We start from the raw sequence: 18,299 nt of genomic DNA on the forward strand, positions 1-18,299 counted from the left end.
AAAAAAAAAAGTGAGTAGCATATCCTCTTTTCACTTTTCTTTTTATTTGGAGTGTGTTACAAGAAAAGAAAAGAAAAGAATTTTAATGTCCTAAATATTTTGTGAACTATTCTTGATTTTCTTTAATTTGTTTTATATGATAGAGCATTAGGTGAAGATTAATATCGTTAAATTTCCTCAATGTTAGATATAGAGTGTTTTACTTCTTGGAGAGCTAGGTAAAATATTTTATTATTAAATATCAAAATATATGGTATATACTTATTGATTAAATTTGGCATCTATATATAGTCACCATACTATATAGTTAAAGTAAATAAATTGATTCCACTTATTTGCTCGCAATTGAAGTAAAGAATTGTTACTTCTCTTCCTATTCCATTTTTAATGCTATAAATATAAGAGGTTAGCTTCAAAATTGATTCACAAACCAACATTTTCTCTGCTCTTTTCCAGCCTAAATCTTTCAAGCTCTTTTTACTCTAGTAAATAGACAACCCAGCCTTTGTCTCTATCAAAGATGGCAATTTCACACATCAATGAATGTGATATCTTGGAAGAAGTTATGAGTACTCATGATCCAGATGACAAAGAAAATTTTAAAATTAATGTTATCTTCGATTTAGTGAAGAGCATTCTCTATCCTACTACGGTTTGTGTATTTATTATTAATTTACATTGATGTTAAACTTTAAGTTTTATTATTTAAGAGTAAGTCCTAGTACAAGTATTTGTTAGGAGTTTTATTCTATATATAGGTTTCATGTTTTATGAAATTCTAACTATTTAAATCTTGATATATGTTATATTGAATGAGGTAAGAACTTGGTTGTTAGGTGGCTAAAGAGTTTTTTGATATGATGAATATATTGCAGGACAAAAACATTCATTGTATATCTAATTATCTAAGTGCCATTAATATATAATAATTGCTCATAATATAATTTCACTATAAATCATTAAAATAAGTAAATAAATAAATAACATTCTGCAGGATGATTTATATATGAATTTCATGCATGATTACTTAATTGAGTTTTAATGAGTTTGTTGTGTTTTCTCTATATATTTCGTTGGATGATATATGATATAGATGGGAGATAGCATTGATGAAGATGGGGATTCTGATAAGGAAGACTCTAATGGCCAGAAATCTGATGAGGAAGACTCTAATGGTGACAAGTCTGATGAGGAATACATTAAATGTGACAAGTTTGATGAGGAACAATGTGACGACAAAAAGTCTAATAAGGAGGAATCTGATAGTGAGAAGGAATATGCTAAAGACATGGAACTTCCCTATCAATTAAAGCGATTTTCCTTCGAGGTAAATTTTTAATTAATTTGATAAAAAAATTAAGAGATAATTGTTTTTCTTAAAATTTTCAGTCAAATGATAACAGGTCAATCATATATGTTATAATAGTTAACTTTATAAATGTGTAATTATTCTCCACATATACTATAGTTTAATTAAAATTTTTATACAAAATGCCTAATTTTCATGAGTCTTCGTAAAATAGTATCATAAATTCATGGTGCAATATGTAGTTTATATAAAACAATTTTAATACTCTAAAATTTTTCTTTCTTTATTCAGATATCATTGATGTGTGCAAATAATGTGAATCTACACTCAATGGTAATATATTTTCTAAGAATGTTGTCCACATTTTCCTGGGAAAGAAAGCTTTTGATTATGGTGGCAGCTTTCTCCCTCAATTTTGGAGAATTCAGCCTTGTTCAATGTCACAATAAGGGATTGTCAGGCAAATTGGCAATTCTCAAGGGGCATGAAAGTCAAGTTCTGCCAACGATTACACATTTTATCAAATCAATCCTACATTTAACTGAGCATATTGTTGAGCTTGCACAATCATCCTCTCACAATTCATCAACAATCATATCGATTGGTTGTTATTGGATCGTCACAAGTATCCTTACTTATGGATCGTATTTCACTTCTCGCCTTATGAGTATGCATTCAGGGTAAGATTTATTAATTTCACTATACAATATATAATCAATATGTATAAATATAGTGTTTGTCATTATTGCTTTCGATCGTTATTATTGTAGGTGTTTCATAGGTGGCGAAACACAATTGTCTAGTTTAACCGTCAAAATCAAAGACGTAATCTCCGATTGTCGTCCAATACTAGGTTAAGTTTAATAAATTCTAGTATAGGAAATTAAAGTTATTATTACTTGCAGTGAGTATAAATAAATGACTACTTGAATTGATATTTGCAGAAAAAAAGAGAGAGGTGGATTCTTACAATGCATTATGTCATGCATTCTTTGATGAGAATCCAATCCCCTCCACTTCTTCCACCTTGGATGTTTTGAATTTAGTATTCAATGCCAAGAAAGGTGTGAAACAGAAACTCATATATGATGGCCATAGGAATCAAATGGTATGCTAATTTCTTTTGATTGCTAATTAAGTACTGCATGTGTATGTCCAGTTTGATTATTGGTTATGTTAATTTTAAATATATATATATATAATTGTGATATGCAGGTAGAATTATCTTTGTTGAAGAATAAGAGCTTGCTCATGTTAATATCGTCAAGTCTTGACATTGACAAGTGCTTGATTTTCTTACTTGAAATCATACAACAGAAAGCTCAATTGCGTGTACTTTGGATTCCGATATTAGACTCTCCTATATTTTGGGGTATTAAATACATGGAAAAACAATATAGAAGTTTGGTAAATAATACAGAATTACTCTTAGTGGAAAATGTACAGAAATCAGTATCACCAGGATTTGTACGATTTGTTAAAGACAAATTTTTTCCAACATTCCAAATAGGAGGTGAGCCTATTATTGTTTCGCTAGATCAGAATGGAAGGATGGTTCACCGTAATGCAATGCACATGGTATTGATGAGAGGTTTAGATATTTGTGGAAGGATGTCTGATCTGAAAGTGTTATCGAAAAGAAGGATGGCTGATATGCAAATGGTATCGAAAAGAAAGATGTCTGTTGAAGTAGAGATTGGAGACATTATAATTCCGTTTTTACAAAAAGTGTTGACAGAAAGGGTTTCGACAATGATGGATTTGGTGCCTGGCATTGATGGGAATATAAGTGAATTTGCTAATAAAGTGGATGGTTTAATAACTGATTGGTTCGGTGACATTCAAAAGCAAATACAAAATTTGGTATGTTTATTTTAAAGTATGTTCTATTAGTTCGTTAACTCACATACATATATTCCTTTTAATTTTAAATTATAAATGATTGAGTAGCGTGATAATATTAATAACTTTATTTTTATGAATAGGTTGATAGTAACATTTTCACAAGTAAGAAGGAAAACGATTTATGGAAGATAGAAACTTGGTGCACTAAGCTTGTGTTGGGCAATTTGGTATGTCCAACTTCATCACTGCTATGTCACAAATGCAACTACTCTTTCTCCCACTTTATTTAATTCGTCTAATGCCGGTTAGAGCTTTTTAAATTATATACAATTTAATTCTGCATAATATTTGTTTTTGAAACAATTCTCCATAATATTTAATTTAATATCAATATATAAAATTTATATATTTAAAAACTTTATTAGAAATAGTATTAAACATAAATGGTCAAATTTTTAAAGTAAAAAAAATACTATTATAGAAAATAAGTAAAGAAGAAAAAATTTGCTTTAACTGATAAATAATAAATATAAGACATAAAATGCAACAGATGAATTTACATGCCATTATCGTTTACACTATACTTTGGGGAATTCTAGAAAATGTTTGAAATAAGTTTTGATCCTATTCATCTATAACTTCCTAAATATCATAATACTTGTGAATTTTTTAACCAAAAATAAAAATAAAAATATAAAAAAATAGTAATAATATCAACGACTGGTTGCACAATCTTTTATATTTTTAAAATTCTATACCATTAGTAATTTTATAGTACTAACTTGTTTGGATTTATCAGGTTGAAGAGAACAGGTGCATTTTTTTAATTGGTGGGCATGACATACAATGGGTTAAAACATTTGAGTCCAAAGTAATGTTAGAAATTCAGTTTAACCCACAATCACAAGTTAAGATGTTCTACGTGGGTAGTAACGTGAAAGTAGCATCAATGATTGAGGTAGACGGGAAATGCAACGTAAAAGGTAATCTATTTTCTTCATGGTTGTTTTGGTCACGGCTTCGAAGCATATTCATGTCAAGGATTAACTTCATAGAAGAGACTCATGGTGATGAAGAGTGTGATGAAATTTTGAGAAAATTAAAAAAGTTGCTAGCCTATGAAGCTAATGATTTAGTAGTTAAGGAATGGGCTATGCTATGCAAAGGGAACAAGATAGTTGTATGTGACCAAGGAGATAAAATGTTGAAGGTCATGAATGAATATGACAAATGGAAGGAGAATGCAATAGCTAAAGGCTTTGACCAAGCATTCAAAGATTATCATGAGATGCTTCATTCTACTTCTACTTCTACTTCACTACATCATCATCACCGATGTGCTCTTAAATACCCATGTAATTTTGAGAGTGTCCCAGAGGATGTAAAATGCCCTGAATGTTGTCACGGTATGCAAAAATTTGTCACTTTCAAATGCTACCACGACGATGACGATGGCGACGATGACGGTGGCGGTGGTGGTGGCGGTGGTGGCGGCGGCGGCAGCGGTGGTGGTGGTGGTGGTGGAGGAGGTGGCGGCAGCGGCGACAACCATGGTGGTGTGGTTGTTGTTGTTGTTGATGATGGTGACGACGACAACAACCATGATGATGATGATGATGTGGTTGTTGTTGTTGATGATGATGATGACAACGACTACGATGATGATGATGATGATGTGGTTGTTGTTGTTGATGATGATGGCGACGATGACGACCACGATGATGATTATGAGGTGGGGGTTGTTGTTGATGATGACGACGACGACGATCGGCTTAGGGTGTTCGTATTTTTCAATTGATGACACGTGTATTTGCATACGCATATGAAGGTTTTTTGTTACCAACATCAGTTTATTTGGTTTCATCCGCTTAGGTTTTTTGTCAGGACGTATTATGACAAAATTAAAATAATAGGACCAAATGTGACAATACCACAATAGTCGAGGATTAAAAGTAAAATTTCCACGGACTATTATTATGGTGTTAACTTTAATCATAATTCCTTCGTTATTGAATTTCCATAATTTTGTGAGTTCTTTGATTCCCGTATCAAATTGTAGTGAACTAATCATCATCATCATCATCAACATCATCATTATTTTATTATTATTATTCATTTTCATTACCAGCATCATCATCATCATTATTATCATTACAATCATTACCATTACTAGTATTTTCACCCGTGCGATGCAAAGAATGGATTTGTTATAATATATTAAAAATATTTGGATCGATATATAATTATATAAATTATAACATCAAATATTATATAGTACAATTGAAGATATGTTTTGGATCGATTATGTTTTCTGATGTTATCCTTGTTTGTATTCCAGCAAATAATTGCTTAATTAATAGCTAATGTGTAGATGGACGCATGCGGTGCTGGAATTTTAGAGATTTTATATATTATTGTTTAGGATTTTTATAAATTTGGCAAATATGCTCGTTCTCTAGTAACTCACTTATAAGAATCAAATTGTTATTCTAACTCATATGTATGGAAGATATATTTTTGTGTAGATATATAGCAATTTTTCCATCTTGCAAAAAAACATAATATCACCGGTTGTATTTACACATTATTGAAAATCTCTTTGTAGACAACATTGGTAGTAGCAACACAATCTTGTCCATCCTCGTCTAGAACTAATTAACACTTTCAGACTATTAGCAGGATGGGTGACTCAGGAGAAACTCATGTACAATTGGCCGTGATTAAAAATTGGTTTTTTCAGCAATAACCCAACGTGAGTTAGCCTTCGGCCCTGGCTTTTGTTGATAGTCATGGCATATGCAAGTATCAATAGGAATTATTTATGCTGGAACTTGAAGGACAATCTCATATCAGAAAGAGTGAGAGACATTCGAGGGATAACAACTTTGGTTCCTTCATGTGTCCCATTAACTATTCTTGCATCAACAATGTGATCTGTCAATCTTGTAATGATGAGTCGCATACCGTTATAAAGACCCAGAGAATGGTCTATCTTCTGCAATAACATAACAGGTGCACCGACCTTTAATTAATGTCAATGAATGATTAAGAAAATCATACAATCTCAAACTATTTAAGAATTTAGGAGTGTGTACATCTAATAGATTTTTACCGTCTGGTTCTGCTTTACACAAAGAGTTACAACTTAAATATGTTCTTCCTTTTGCAATATTCATGTCGCACATGTACTGATTAATTTGATCAACGACATCTAAAGTCGGCAAACGGATCACTGACCTTCCAGCTGCGACTAATCAAGCGTGTCATATCTTGAGCTTGAAATTTTAAAATATCACTTTTAATGTAATCAAAGCATTGAGTCATAACAATATTGACATTGAAATTTTAATTTTATAATCTACATGTATATATTCTGTGATTTTTTCCATAAAATTAGTTTTGATAGTCAAACTGTAAAACATATTGATTTTACCAATCACTAAATTTCAAAATGTTTCAGATTCCCAGGTATATATAAGTAAAACTCACATCTAAAGCCTAATTTTTTTTGTCAATATTTCATACATATAAAGCAAGTCTCTAACTATTGTGAGAAGTTAGTAACCTTGAGTCTAACATATACAACATAAGGCATTGTGTGATAGTGGGTAGTAACTTTGAGGTAAGACCATTCAAGCATATAAGCATGTTTTCAGTTTGTTTCTATGCTCTCAAAATTCAAATAATCATACTGCCATCAGACAATAAACAAAAATATATTAGAATGTATGAGTCATATATCTAAACTATTAAAAAAATAGCATAAAATGACATTTTAGTGGCTATATTGTAGTACAAATATATGTGAGGTCCACTTTCGATTTGGGTCGGGTCAAAGTGGATTCGGGTTCTTCGTAGTTAAAGGAAAAGATTGATATACTGTACACTCAAAACAGATAATGTGTGAATAAGAAATTGGTTCTCAAAGTTGAACCATTTGAGTTAAAAAAATTGAAAGAAAAAGCTTTCAATTAGCTTTTGTCCCACATTGGTTTGGGAAGTGGGTTTGCAAAACTACTTATACAAGAGTTGTATAGCATAGAGGCTCTCTCTCGCGCGCAGGGGGTGCAATCAAATCCCAAAATGAAATTAAAAAAGCTTGACTCGTGTGCGCCGACACCTGCAAGCACAAATATCGTTCAGAAATTGAGTGTTTTGGGCTATTTTGTTCATTTGGAATCTGGGTTCTTCTACTTCATATTTCTATTGATTTCATATTCATACTTTCACCTCTCTTGTTTTTTTATATCATTCCTTAAGCCCCATAGATTTGATCCTATAGAATTTGACCCATTTTCTCATTGATTGAAAGGTATGAAAAAAATCATAAAAGTACTAAAAGTACTATGTGAAATCTTCAGTTTTTCCCCTTCCTATAACCCATAGGTACATTGAATCAATAGAGAACCTTTTCTTCTATATAAATCGATATTCTTCCATTCTAATTCCTTCCTGATACCTCCCAAGGAAAATCTCGAATTTGGATCCCAAATTGACGAGTTAGTGTGAGCTTATCCATGTAGTTATGCACTATTTGAATAGGAATTCGTTTTCTGAAAGATCCTGGCTTTCGTACTTTGGTGGGTCTCCGAGATCCTTTCAATGACCTTAATAGTATAGGAATGTTTTTGGTGGGAAGTTAAAGTTGAGGATATTGTTTTTATTAATAATATAGATATAGATTGCATTGTGATGTGTAGCAAAAATGAGTGATGGTGAGTGTATGGGTGTGAAATGTCGTTCCGCTGAGGATTGGGGGTTATGGCACGCAATATGCAATCACACAACTAGGCACTAGCACAAGGAAATCAACAAGAAGCTAAGCAAACGACAACGAGGTTGAAAAGCGATTTTTTCAACGTGATGTGGTGATGCGTAGTGTGAACGAAGTGGTGTATAGTGGTGAATGAAGAGTGTCGTCCTCTGGGAAGGCGTAAGGGAGTTGGTAAGCAAGCGGATTAATCACAAGAGCTAAAAGTGTTCGAAAGCTAGTCCGGAACATATGTAGGAGTGAATCATTCGAAGAACAAAACAAGTAACGCAAAAGATTAGAAAACAATTAAAGAGAAAGGGGATTCGAATCAACTCATCAAGCATGTTTACCCTTGATTTCCTACGGTCCTAGGACTTAGCAATGCTTATTGGACAAGATTGAGACAAGTTCACTTGTGCCAACGCTACTGTAACACCCCGTAAATTCGTTCAAGCCTTTCGTTCGATAATTAATTCCTTGGGCAATTTAATTTAATTCCAATTGGGCTAATTCCTTCAATTTGATATATATATATATATATGTATATATTTCTTGAGCCTAATTTAATTATTCTAATCAAGAGCCCAACTAATTGAATTTATTCTTGTAAGGGATTTTATTTAATTTGGACCCTTACAACCTTTGTAATTAAATAATCCTACAAGCCCACATTCTTGATCATACATTATATATATATATATATATATTGTTTCTAAGACATCTTATGGGCTAATTCTTGTATTTAATTTGTAAGGGGTGAATTTATTAAGCCCAACTTACTAGTCTTGATTATATTTAATTTCCTACACCCACTATTCTATAAGTTACTTAAGCCCACATCATTTAATGTCTTACACCCTAAATATTGTATGTATTCTTAGTATATATTTTGAAGATCAAAATACCCTAAAGACTTTCACTCCTTTCTTCCTCCTACACTCATTCATGCGCCATTTCCACTCCATATTTCCCTAAAATTGATCTTCATTTCTCCTACAAGTTTTCAAGTCAAGATTGCTACTTTAAGCTTGTTTAGGATTGGGTAAGTGCATCTAGCCTAGAATCTACCTTGCATTTTATGGTTTTGCTAGTCTTTTTGCATATTCTTATAATGTTCTTTTGGGGTTCGTTGGGTAAAAGATGATCAACAAGGTGGTGGGGCTTTGTGAGCTAGCTTGAGGCTTGTTTAGATTGGAGAAAGCTCTTTGAGGTAACCACTATGTCCATCAAAATCTATTTTGTTCACCTATTCTATATATGATGTTCTTGGTGTTGGAAATCCTGAAAATTCTTGTTGTTAGCCTATTTCTTGGATGTATTTTGTTGGTTTTCATCTTGATCTTTTGCCTTGTGTTGTATGATCAATGATGTTATGGATTTCCTTATTTTTGGACCCTAAATTGGATGAAATGTGAGTGTATTTGGTCTGATTTTGTATACTGGAAGTTGGATTTGTTCATGTCTGTTCTCGGTTCTGGAATCTGGAAATTGGGTTGGCCTTGCGGAAGACCCGGACGGCACAATGTAACCCGCGAGGGCGATCCGCAAGGTGGCGACGGTGGTGTCGGGCGGAGGGGAGAGGCCCGTTGAGGGAGACCGTCTCCTCTTTGCGGAGGAGGTCGGCGGAGAGGTGTGCTCCGTTGCGGTGTTCCGTTAGGCCACTGGGAATTGATTTCCAGTGAGCAGTTTCGCTGTTGTTGTTGTCTGTTGTTCTCCTTTGTTCTGATTATTGTTGGATTGTTTTGTTGGGTATTTTACCATGTCTTTGGAGTATTTATTCATGTCATTTATTGGGTATTTGATACCATAGTTTGGAGTATTGATTCATGTCTTTGGTTTCCATTTTTGGTATTCTTGATCTATTGATCCTTTGATTCATTTTCTGGGAGTTGGTTTGTGTTCATATGTGAGATGAACACTTCGTTTGGTTGCTTTGAGTGATGTTGGAGTATGAGGTTGTGATGGTGGTTCGGTTGTTGTTGTTGGTGGTTGTTGGTTGGAGTTGACTATTGTGCTACTATTGACTATGGTTTGACTGTGCTACTATTGACTTCTGACTTTGGACTTCGGTCCCTGTGATTGGGTTGATTACCCCTGTGATTGGACTTCGGTCCCTGTGATTGGACTGTCGGTCCCTGTGATTGGACTACGGTCCCTGTGATTGGACTTCGGTCCCTGTGATTGGGCTCATCACCCCTGTGTACCGGTTTTCCGGGTTTGGCTCTTGACGACTGACTTTGGGTTGGTCACCCCTGTGTACCGGCTTTTCCGGGATTGACTCTTGACTTCTGACTTCTGACTGTGGGTTGACTTGGTACGATGGTTGGTATGAGGGTTTGGAGGTTGGAGTTGGGATTCATTTCTTGGTTGATATATTCGTGAGTTCCCTTGTTTATTCGGTTGATACCTTGTTATTCTTGGTTATGATTGGTTGGATTCTGTATGATTGTTGTTCAGTTGGTATCTCGTTATGGATTCGTTGCATTGTACTCTCGTTATTGGGTATTGACTTTGATTGACTGAGTCTTGGTTTATGATTCGTTCAGCTTATCGTTGTTGAGTATCTGTTTTGAACTATTGAACAGTTCGTTGGTGTTTATATTCTATATGGGTGTGTAAACCTATTTACAAACTTATGTGTATATCTATACTTCCTTGCGGGTGTGAATGGTGGTTACTTAGCAGTCTTTTGCTAATGGTTCTTTGTATGTTTTCCAGGTTCGCCTTAAAGCCTTTGCGTGAGCGCGATAGAGATATACCCGTCTGAGGAGGCTTAGATAGTGGTTATGTTTTTAGATTTATGCTTTGGCCTGTGAGCCATTTGAGACTTTATAACTCTTGATTAGTGATTTGGGTACTTGTGGATTATGACTTGAGGATTTTACCTTGGTTTATATCTATGACAGCTTAGTTCGTTTTATGTTTAGCCTGTGCATCTAGGCTGTGTTTATACCTAGATGTGGCATGACGCCCTTAGGTTTTAAATTCGCTTCCGCTATGTTTTGCCTTGTGTAGTTGAGATAGGCAGCTGTTGTGCTAAGTTTTATCTATCTCAGCCTGTGTGAGGTTGGGGTGTCACAGTTGGTATCAGAGCCTGTGTTGAGGTCTGAGTAGAGATCCTAGGGTTGAACTTTTGAGACTCTAGGACTTGATCAGTAGGAATTAAGAGGTCTTGAGAATCCTAGGATGTGTGAATTCTAGGAATCGCGGTGAGGACACGCCTTGTTTGTTTATATTGTTTGTACCTTGTTAACCTTGTTGTTTGCAGCTTGCGGCGCGTCTTCCGGGTAAGTCTTAATCGCTTTTAGCTAAGTTGCTTCGTTTAGTATTGCCTAGGAGCCTGCTTTAGATTAGGAATGAGTAGTTAGTTGAGGCAGAACGTTGGATAGCACCGTATACGTCTAAGCTATCAGAAGATCGGGCGGCTCGTCAAAGAAGACTAATCCACTCGCAGCTTGGAGTCATCGACAGCAATCTACGTTCCCGGGAAATGGCGTCTTCGCGCGTGTAGCATTGTCTGCAAGATCTTCGTTCACCTCAAGACTTGAAGAACAAGTTCGTGCAGCTGAAGTGCGATAAGAAGATGAAGAAAGCAACTGGAGCTCGAAGAGTGAAGACCCGAAGACCCTCGGCTATGAGGGAATGGCAATAGCGGGTGCTGACACGTTAAGGAAAAGTTAAAGCACGCCAAGTAGAAGCTTCCGGATCAGCAATGAAGAGTCTAGTGCGAGCTAAACTCGGAGTTAACGTTGCATGAAGAATTATAACACGAGGTCGTGATTCGCGAACCTTAAGGTAGTCCTACCTACCCCTGAAGCGGCTATGAAGGAACAAGTTAGAAGTTGCAACCTTCAAAGCAAAGAGGACTAAGTCAAGTAGAAAGGGAAGCGTGGACGCTCAAGACCCCGAAGATGAAAAGAAACGTGATTATCAAGTTGTCCGATCTCATGAAGCGTAAAGGAACTAAGAAGTGAATCGCGAAATAAAAACCCCGTGCAACCTATTCGGTGCACCTTGGGAGTAACTCCTTGTGCAAGAGCTTAAGGAAGGAACCTCGGTGGCAAGAAAGAGTTAAGGAGTAGCTAAGCAAGCTAGTAGAAGACCGAAACGTCCAAAGATCAAGACCAACCGAAGGGAAACTAAAGGCTGGCTCAATCCCCGAATTTTCCTAAGTGGAGTTGGACCGTAGTGCTAATGAAGTTCCGTAGAAGACTTAATCTACCGAGCAAGTAAGCAAAGGCGCCCTTGATCGTGTTAAACGCAAAGATTAAAGTTGAGAGCTGCGTTCCACTACTTCGGATGACCAACAAGAAGAACCAATGAAGAGTGGAAAAATGGGTTGATATGTGTTCGTGCTATTGACCTGCAAGAATCGCAAGAAGAACACCAACACTTGACCGAACCATCTTACGACGAAGATTGCCAATCGAATAAATAAAGGACTTCTCATAGAACCCTGAACGATCAAAAGGAGCAAGAATTCTTAATGCTAAAGAAGATGCACGCGTTACGTCGGCCTTAGGACCTCGATGTTTCAAAGTACAAGAAAGTAAACCCGGTTTTCAAGATCACCAGTAATCATAGGCGAATCTCCTTTCAAGATCAGGCGATACCTCCCTAGTTGAACCTACCTTTTCATGAAGCTTCCTCAGAAATCCCTCGTTCTGCACCAATCAGTCTTTAGCAATCCATCGCCTTTGACTTCTCCTGGGGTGGCAAAGGTTGTGCGTGTCGTACCTTACGAAGTAGAGCTTATCCGAACTGTAGACCCACGTTGCGTAGGAAGCAAGGTCAAGATCCGTCAATCGGTCAGAGTATCATGGTCAAATCAGCGAGCCGAGGAAATCGTTTAGAGTTGAGAGACTTCCTATCCTTCTTAAAGCCGAACCCTTCTTTGCTCCTTGCAATCCCAACTATCATTCTATCTATAAGATCCCTTCTATCTGTTCTAATCATTATTCCTATTTCTCCTTAGAAACTAAATTTTCCTTTGTTTCTTGAACCTCTAAATGCCCTCTTATTGAAACATCCCTTCTACCTGTTCTAAATCCCTATCTCATCTTAGCTTGAAACTGGATTTGTCTTTTCTTTTTGGAAAAGTGCATACCCTACCGTTAAAGAATCCTTTCTATCTTTCTAGACCTCATTGCTATCGTCCCTTGAAACCGAACCTCTCTCATTCCCTTGGAAAATTGTATATCCTTTCGTTCAGACAACCTTTCAGTTTGTTTTAAAACCTCGTTCATGATTCCTCTTGAAACTTAAATTCTTGCACCTCTTGGAGTAAGGTAAATACCCTACCGTTGGAAAACTCCTCCTGTGTTTTCGATCTCGCCCTTATCTGTTCTCGAAGCCAAGTTCTTTCCATTCCTTTTCCTTTCTTCAAAGAACTTGATATTTTCTTGATTGAGAAATTCTTTTGACCTCTTCGAACCTCATTCTTTTCTTCTTTCGAAGCCGAGTTCTTCTCTTTTCCTTAACGGACTCGACATTCCCTTTCATTGAGAAGTCGTTCCCATCCTCTCGAACGCTGTTCTTGTTTGCTTCTTGAAAATATCTTGTGTGAGGTGACGACCTTATTTTCCTAAGTTGTAACCCTGGTAACCTTTGATTCTATTCTTAATCAACGACTGTTCTTAAACCTTACACCTTAAACCTTTCATTCTCTTTCCTTGTTGGGTCAACGTTTTTCTTAATAAGCATACCTTCTATAAATGTTTTCCTCTATATACTACCGTACTAGTTTTAACCTTCTGTCCCCAATGCGAATTATCCTTATGGAATGGTTCTGAGTTGGATATTTCAAGAAATGGAGTTCGCCTAAGCTGTCAAAAGGTTAAAGCAAAGAAGTGTAGCAGCCCGTTCAGTTGGGAAGATTTGGTAAATCAAGTGACCCTAAGATCGTAGCGTCTACATGTGTCATCGGAAAAGTTGAGTTGGTTCAAGAAAGAGTGAAAGCTGCCCACGACCGATAGGAGACATATGCCGACCAAGTTAGACCAGATGCGTGATGCGTTCGCTTTTTGCTGCTGAAGATATATGTGCATGATGCGCTTCGTGATATCCACCTGGAAGTCGTAACGTTCGAAGATGCTCTATCTTATGAAGAGAAGCCAACAAGAATTTTGGTCACCCAGTCAAGAGAAGTGCACCGGCAAGCAATGAAGTCCGTGAAGGCGGTGTGATCCAACCACGTGGCCAAAGGAGCGACCTTGGATATGGGGGATGTGATGAGAAATCAGTTCCAAGCAGTTCGGCATGAGGAGGTCACCCAGTTCAGTTGATAGCTTCCGTGCATATGTTAGATCTTTGTTAGGAATCCTTTTTACCTAAGTAAGTAGCTAGTTTAGTTCTTGCATGCTAGTTTGGGTTGGGTAGGTTATAAGTTTAGAATGTTAGAGGTGTAGTATGTGCTTGAGCTTAGTTGCGTGTTAGTATGTTTTTGAGTTTAGGACTAGTTGAGCAATCGTTCTCTTTTCAGTCTTCCGTTGAATCTATGTTCCTTTGAATCGTTCTGTTTCAAGTTCCTGTGAGCTTTGAGCTTCGGGGACGAAGCTCCTTTTAAGGGGGGTAGAGTGTAACACCCCGTAAATTCGTTCAAGCCTTTCGTTCGATAATTAATTTCTTCGGGCAATTTAATTAAATTTCCAATTGGGCTAATTCTTCCAATTTAATATATATATATACACTTGTATATATATTTGAAGCCTAACTTAATTATTCTAATCAAGAGCCCAACTAATTGAATTTATTCTTGTAAGGGATTTTATTCAATTTGGACCCTTACAATGTTTGTTATTAAATATTCTTACAAGCCCACATTCTTGATCATACATTATATATGTATATATATTGTTTCTAAGACATCTTATGGGCTAATTCTTGTATTTAATTTGTAAGGGGTGAATTTATTAAGCCCAACTTACTAGTCTTGATTATATTTAATTTCCTACACCCACTATTCTATAAGTTACTTAAGCCCACATCATTTAATGTCTTACACCCTAAATATTGTATGTATTCTTAGTATATATTTTGAAGATCAAAATACCCTAAAGACTTTCACTCCTTTCTTCCTCCCTACTCTACTCTCTCACGCCACTTTCCACTCCATATTTCCCTAAAATTGATCTTCATTTCTCCTACAAGTTTTCAAGTCAAGATTGCTACTTTAAGCTTGTTTAGGATTGGGTAAGTGCATCTAGCCTAGAATCTACCTTGCATTTTATGGTTTTGCTAGTCTTTTTGCATATTCTTATAATGTTCTTTTGGGGTTCGTTGGGTAAAAGATGACCAACAAGGTGGTGGGGCTTTGTGAGCTAGCTTGAGGCTTGTTTAGATTGGAGAAAGCTCTTTGAGGTAACCACTATGTCCATCAAAATCTATTTTGTTCACCTATTCTATATATGATGTTCTTGGTGTTGGAAATCCTGAAAATTCTTGTTGTTAGCCTATTTCTTGGATGTATTTTGTTGGTTTTCATCTTGATCTTTTGCCTTGTGTTGTATGATCAATGATGTTATGGATTTCCTTATTTTTGGACCCTAAATTGGATGAAATGTGAGTGTATTTGGTCTGATTTTGTATTCTGGAAGTTGGATTTGTTCATGTCTGTTCTCGGTTCTGGAATCTGGAAATTGGGTTGGCCTTGCGGAAGACCCGGACGGCACAATGTAACCCGCGAGGGCGATCCGCAAGGTGGCGACGGTGGTGTCGGGCGGAGGGGAGAGGCCCGTTGAGGGAGACCGTCTCCTCTTTGCGGAGGAGGTCGGCGGAGAGGTGTGCTCCGTTGCAGTGTTCCGTTAGGCCACTGGGAATTGATTTCCAGTGAGCAGTTTCGCTGTTGTTGTTGTCTGTTGTTCTCCTTTGTTCTGATTATTGTTGGATTGTTTTGTTGGGTATTTTACTATGTCTTTGGAGTATTTATTCATGTCATTTATTGGGTATTTTATACCATATCTTGGAGTATTGACTCATGTCTTCGGTTTCCATTTTTGGTATTCTTGATCTATTGATTCTTTGATTCACTATCTGGGAGTTGGTTTGTGTTCATGTTTGAGATGAACACTTTGTTTTGGTTGCTTTGAGTTGATGTTGGAGTATGAGGTTGTGATGGTGGTTCGGTTGTTGTTGTTGGTGGTTGTTGGTTGGAGTTGACTATTGTGCTACTATTGACAATGGTTTGACTGTGCTACTATTGACTTCTGACTTTGGACTTCGGTCCCTGTGATTGGGTTGATTACCCCTGTGATTGGACTTCGGTCCCTGTGATTGGACTGTCGGTCCCTGTGATTGGACTACGGTCCCTGTGATTGGACTTCGGTCCCTGTGATTGGGCTCATCACCCCTGTGTACCGGTTTTCCGGGTTTGGCTCTTGACGACTGACTTTGGGTTGGTCACCCCTGTGTACCAGCTTTTCCGGGATTGACTCTTGACTTCTGACTTCTGACTGTGGGTTGACTTGGTACGATGGTTGGTATGAGGGTTTGGAGGTTGGAGTTGGGATTCCTTTCTTGGTTGATATATTCGTGAGTTCCCTTGTTTATTCGGTTGATACCTTGTTATTCTTGGTTATGATTGGTTGGATTCTGTATGATTGTTGTTCAGTTGGTATCTCGTTATGGATTCGTTGCATTGTACTCTCGTTATTGGGTATTGACTTTGATTGACTGAGTCTTGGTTTATGATTCGTTCAGCTTATCGTTGTTGAGTATCTGTTTTGAACTATTGAACAGTTCGTTGGTGTTTATATTCTATATGGGTGTGTAAACCTATTTACAAACTTATGTGTATATCTATACTTCCTTGCGGGTGTGAATGGTGGTTACTTAGCAGTCTTTTGCTAATGGTTCTTTGTATGTTTTCCAGGTTCGCCTTAAAGCCTTTGCGTGAGCGCGATAGAGATATACCCGTCTGAGGAGGCTTAGATAGTGGTTATGTTTTTAGATTTATGCTTTGGCCTGTGAGCCATTTGAGACTTTATAACTCTTGATTAGTGATTTGGGTACTTGTGGATTATGACTTGAGGATTTTACCTTGGTTTATATCTATGACAGCTTAGTTCGTTTTATGTTTAGCCTGTGCATCTAGGCTGTGTTTATACCTAGATGTGGCATGACGCCCTTAGGTTTTAAATTCGCTTCCGCTATGTTTTGCCTTGTGTAGTTGAGATAGGCAGCTGTTGTGCTAAGTTTTATCTATCTCAGCCTGTGTGAGGTTGGGGTGTCACAGCTACTCTCGTGGACGGTGGCCTCTCTACCATGCCTTAGCTTTATTCTCATAATAACTAGGCTAGAAGAGGCAATTCATGAAACACTTGGTGTGTCTCTTGCCTTCCAATCCCCCTTTTCTCAAAGGTGGGAAGGAAATGTGAATGGTGAGGGCTTAGTACACTCCCTACTCTCGTAGGTGAGTATTCCTTTCCTAATCCTCTATTTCAACCGGATCCTTGTTGCATAGAGTCAAGACAATCATCCCAATCCACAATCAATCATCAAACAAGCATTATCTAATCCTAGGTTTAAGAAATTAGAACTCAAGGGAGATCATGCAAGACTAATTGATTTAAATCCTCAAAAGATCTAGCTACTCATAGCGAAAATTGAAATCAAAAAGCAATTGAACTAACAAAGCAATAGATTCAAATTAACAATAGAAATTGCAATGCAAGAATAGAAAATGAAACTTATCTTGAAATTGAAGTGGAATCCTTGAGTACTTTGTTCAATACAATCTTGAAATGTAAATTCCTTTCTAAATCGAGCTATGGAACACGATTTTGGAGTGCAATTGAGCTAAGGAATGGAGATAATTTTAGAGCTAAAACCTAGAGAGAGAAAAGTTGATGATGATTGGTGATAAGTCCCCTGAAAAATGACTCCTTCATCCCTTTTAAACAGTGAATAACCGCCAAATTTCCGCGATGGACGCCTGTCTGGACGCGCGTCCAATGGCGCGTCCAAGGCGTGCTTCTATTCTGCTTTGGAACTTCAGAGGGATAAGTTTTGGACGCCACCTTGGATGCGCGTCCATGGCGTCCAAGGCTGGACGCCGGCTTGGACGCGCGTCCAAAGCAGGCCTGCGTTCTATCTTGAAAACTTCAGAGAGGTAATATTTGGACGCCGGCCTGGACGCGCGTCCAAGGCCTATTTCTCCCTCCATCTTCGGCTTGTTACTTCTTCTCCGAAATATCGCCATTTTCTGCCTTTAAGCACTTCTTTTTACCTACAAAACAATCGGTGAAGTGTGGAACGGGGTATGATGACAATATAAAGTATTTTAAGGCAAATTAGGATTAAATCACTCATAAAAGCCATGACTTATGCACCAAATGATCCAAGAATAACTTTATAAATATGGCATCTTTTGCACTTATCAAACTTTCCACACTT

At 37.0% G+C, this 18,299-nt stretch overlaps 1 protein-coding gene across 1 annotated transcript; it reads left to right on the forward strand.

Moving 5' to 3' along the window:
- The first annotated feature begins 471 nt into the window (after nucleotides 1-471).
- Nucleotides 472-16,825, forward strand: LOC116004811 (protein SIEVE ELEMENT OCCLUSION B-like). The gene is made up of 10 exons (XM_031244983.1): nucleotides 472-652; nucleotides 1,094-1,327; nucleotides 1,601-1,989; nucleotides 2,080-2,162; nucleotides 2,254-2,417; nucleotides 2,525-3,172; nucleotides 3,295-3,381; nucleotides 3,954-4,638; nucleotides 11,176-11,194; nucleotides 16,777-16,825. The coding sequence occupies exons 1-10, from the start codon at nucleotides 521-523 to the stop codon at nucleotides 16,823-16,825; spliced, it is 2,490 nt and encodes an 829-aa protein (XP_031100843.1). The 5' UTR covers nucleotides 472-520.
- The last annotated feature ends 1,474 nt before the right edge of the window (nucleotides 16,826-18,299 follow it).

Source organism: Ipomoea triloba, chromosome 14, assembly GCF_003576645.1.
Source record: "Ipomoea triloba cultivar NCNSP0323 chromosome 14, ASM357664v1".
In the NCBI taxonomy this organism is placed as follows: Eukaryota; Viridiplantae; Streptophyta; class Magnoliopsida; order Solanales; family Convolvulaceae; genus Ipomoea; species Ipomoea triloba.

Excerpts from the sequence above, each read along its gene's own strand:
- LOC116004811 (XM_031244983.1), top strand. The coding sequence starts at position 521 with ATGGCAATTTCACACATCAATGAATGTGATATCTTGGAAGAAGTTATG. Across the intron at positions 653-1,093 it reads GCATTCTCTATCCTACTACG|ATGGGAGATAGCATTGATGA; the intron begins GTTTGTGTATTT and ends TATATGATATAG. Across the intron at positions 2,418-2,524 it reads ATGGCCATAGGAATCAAATG|GTAGAATTATCTTTGTTGAA; the intron begins GTATGCTAATTT and ends TGTGATATGCAG.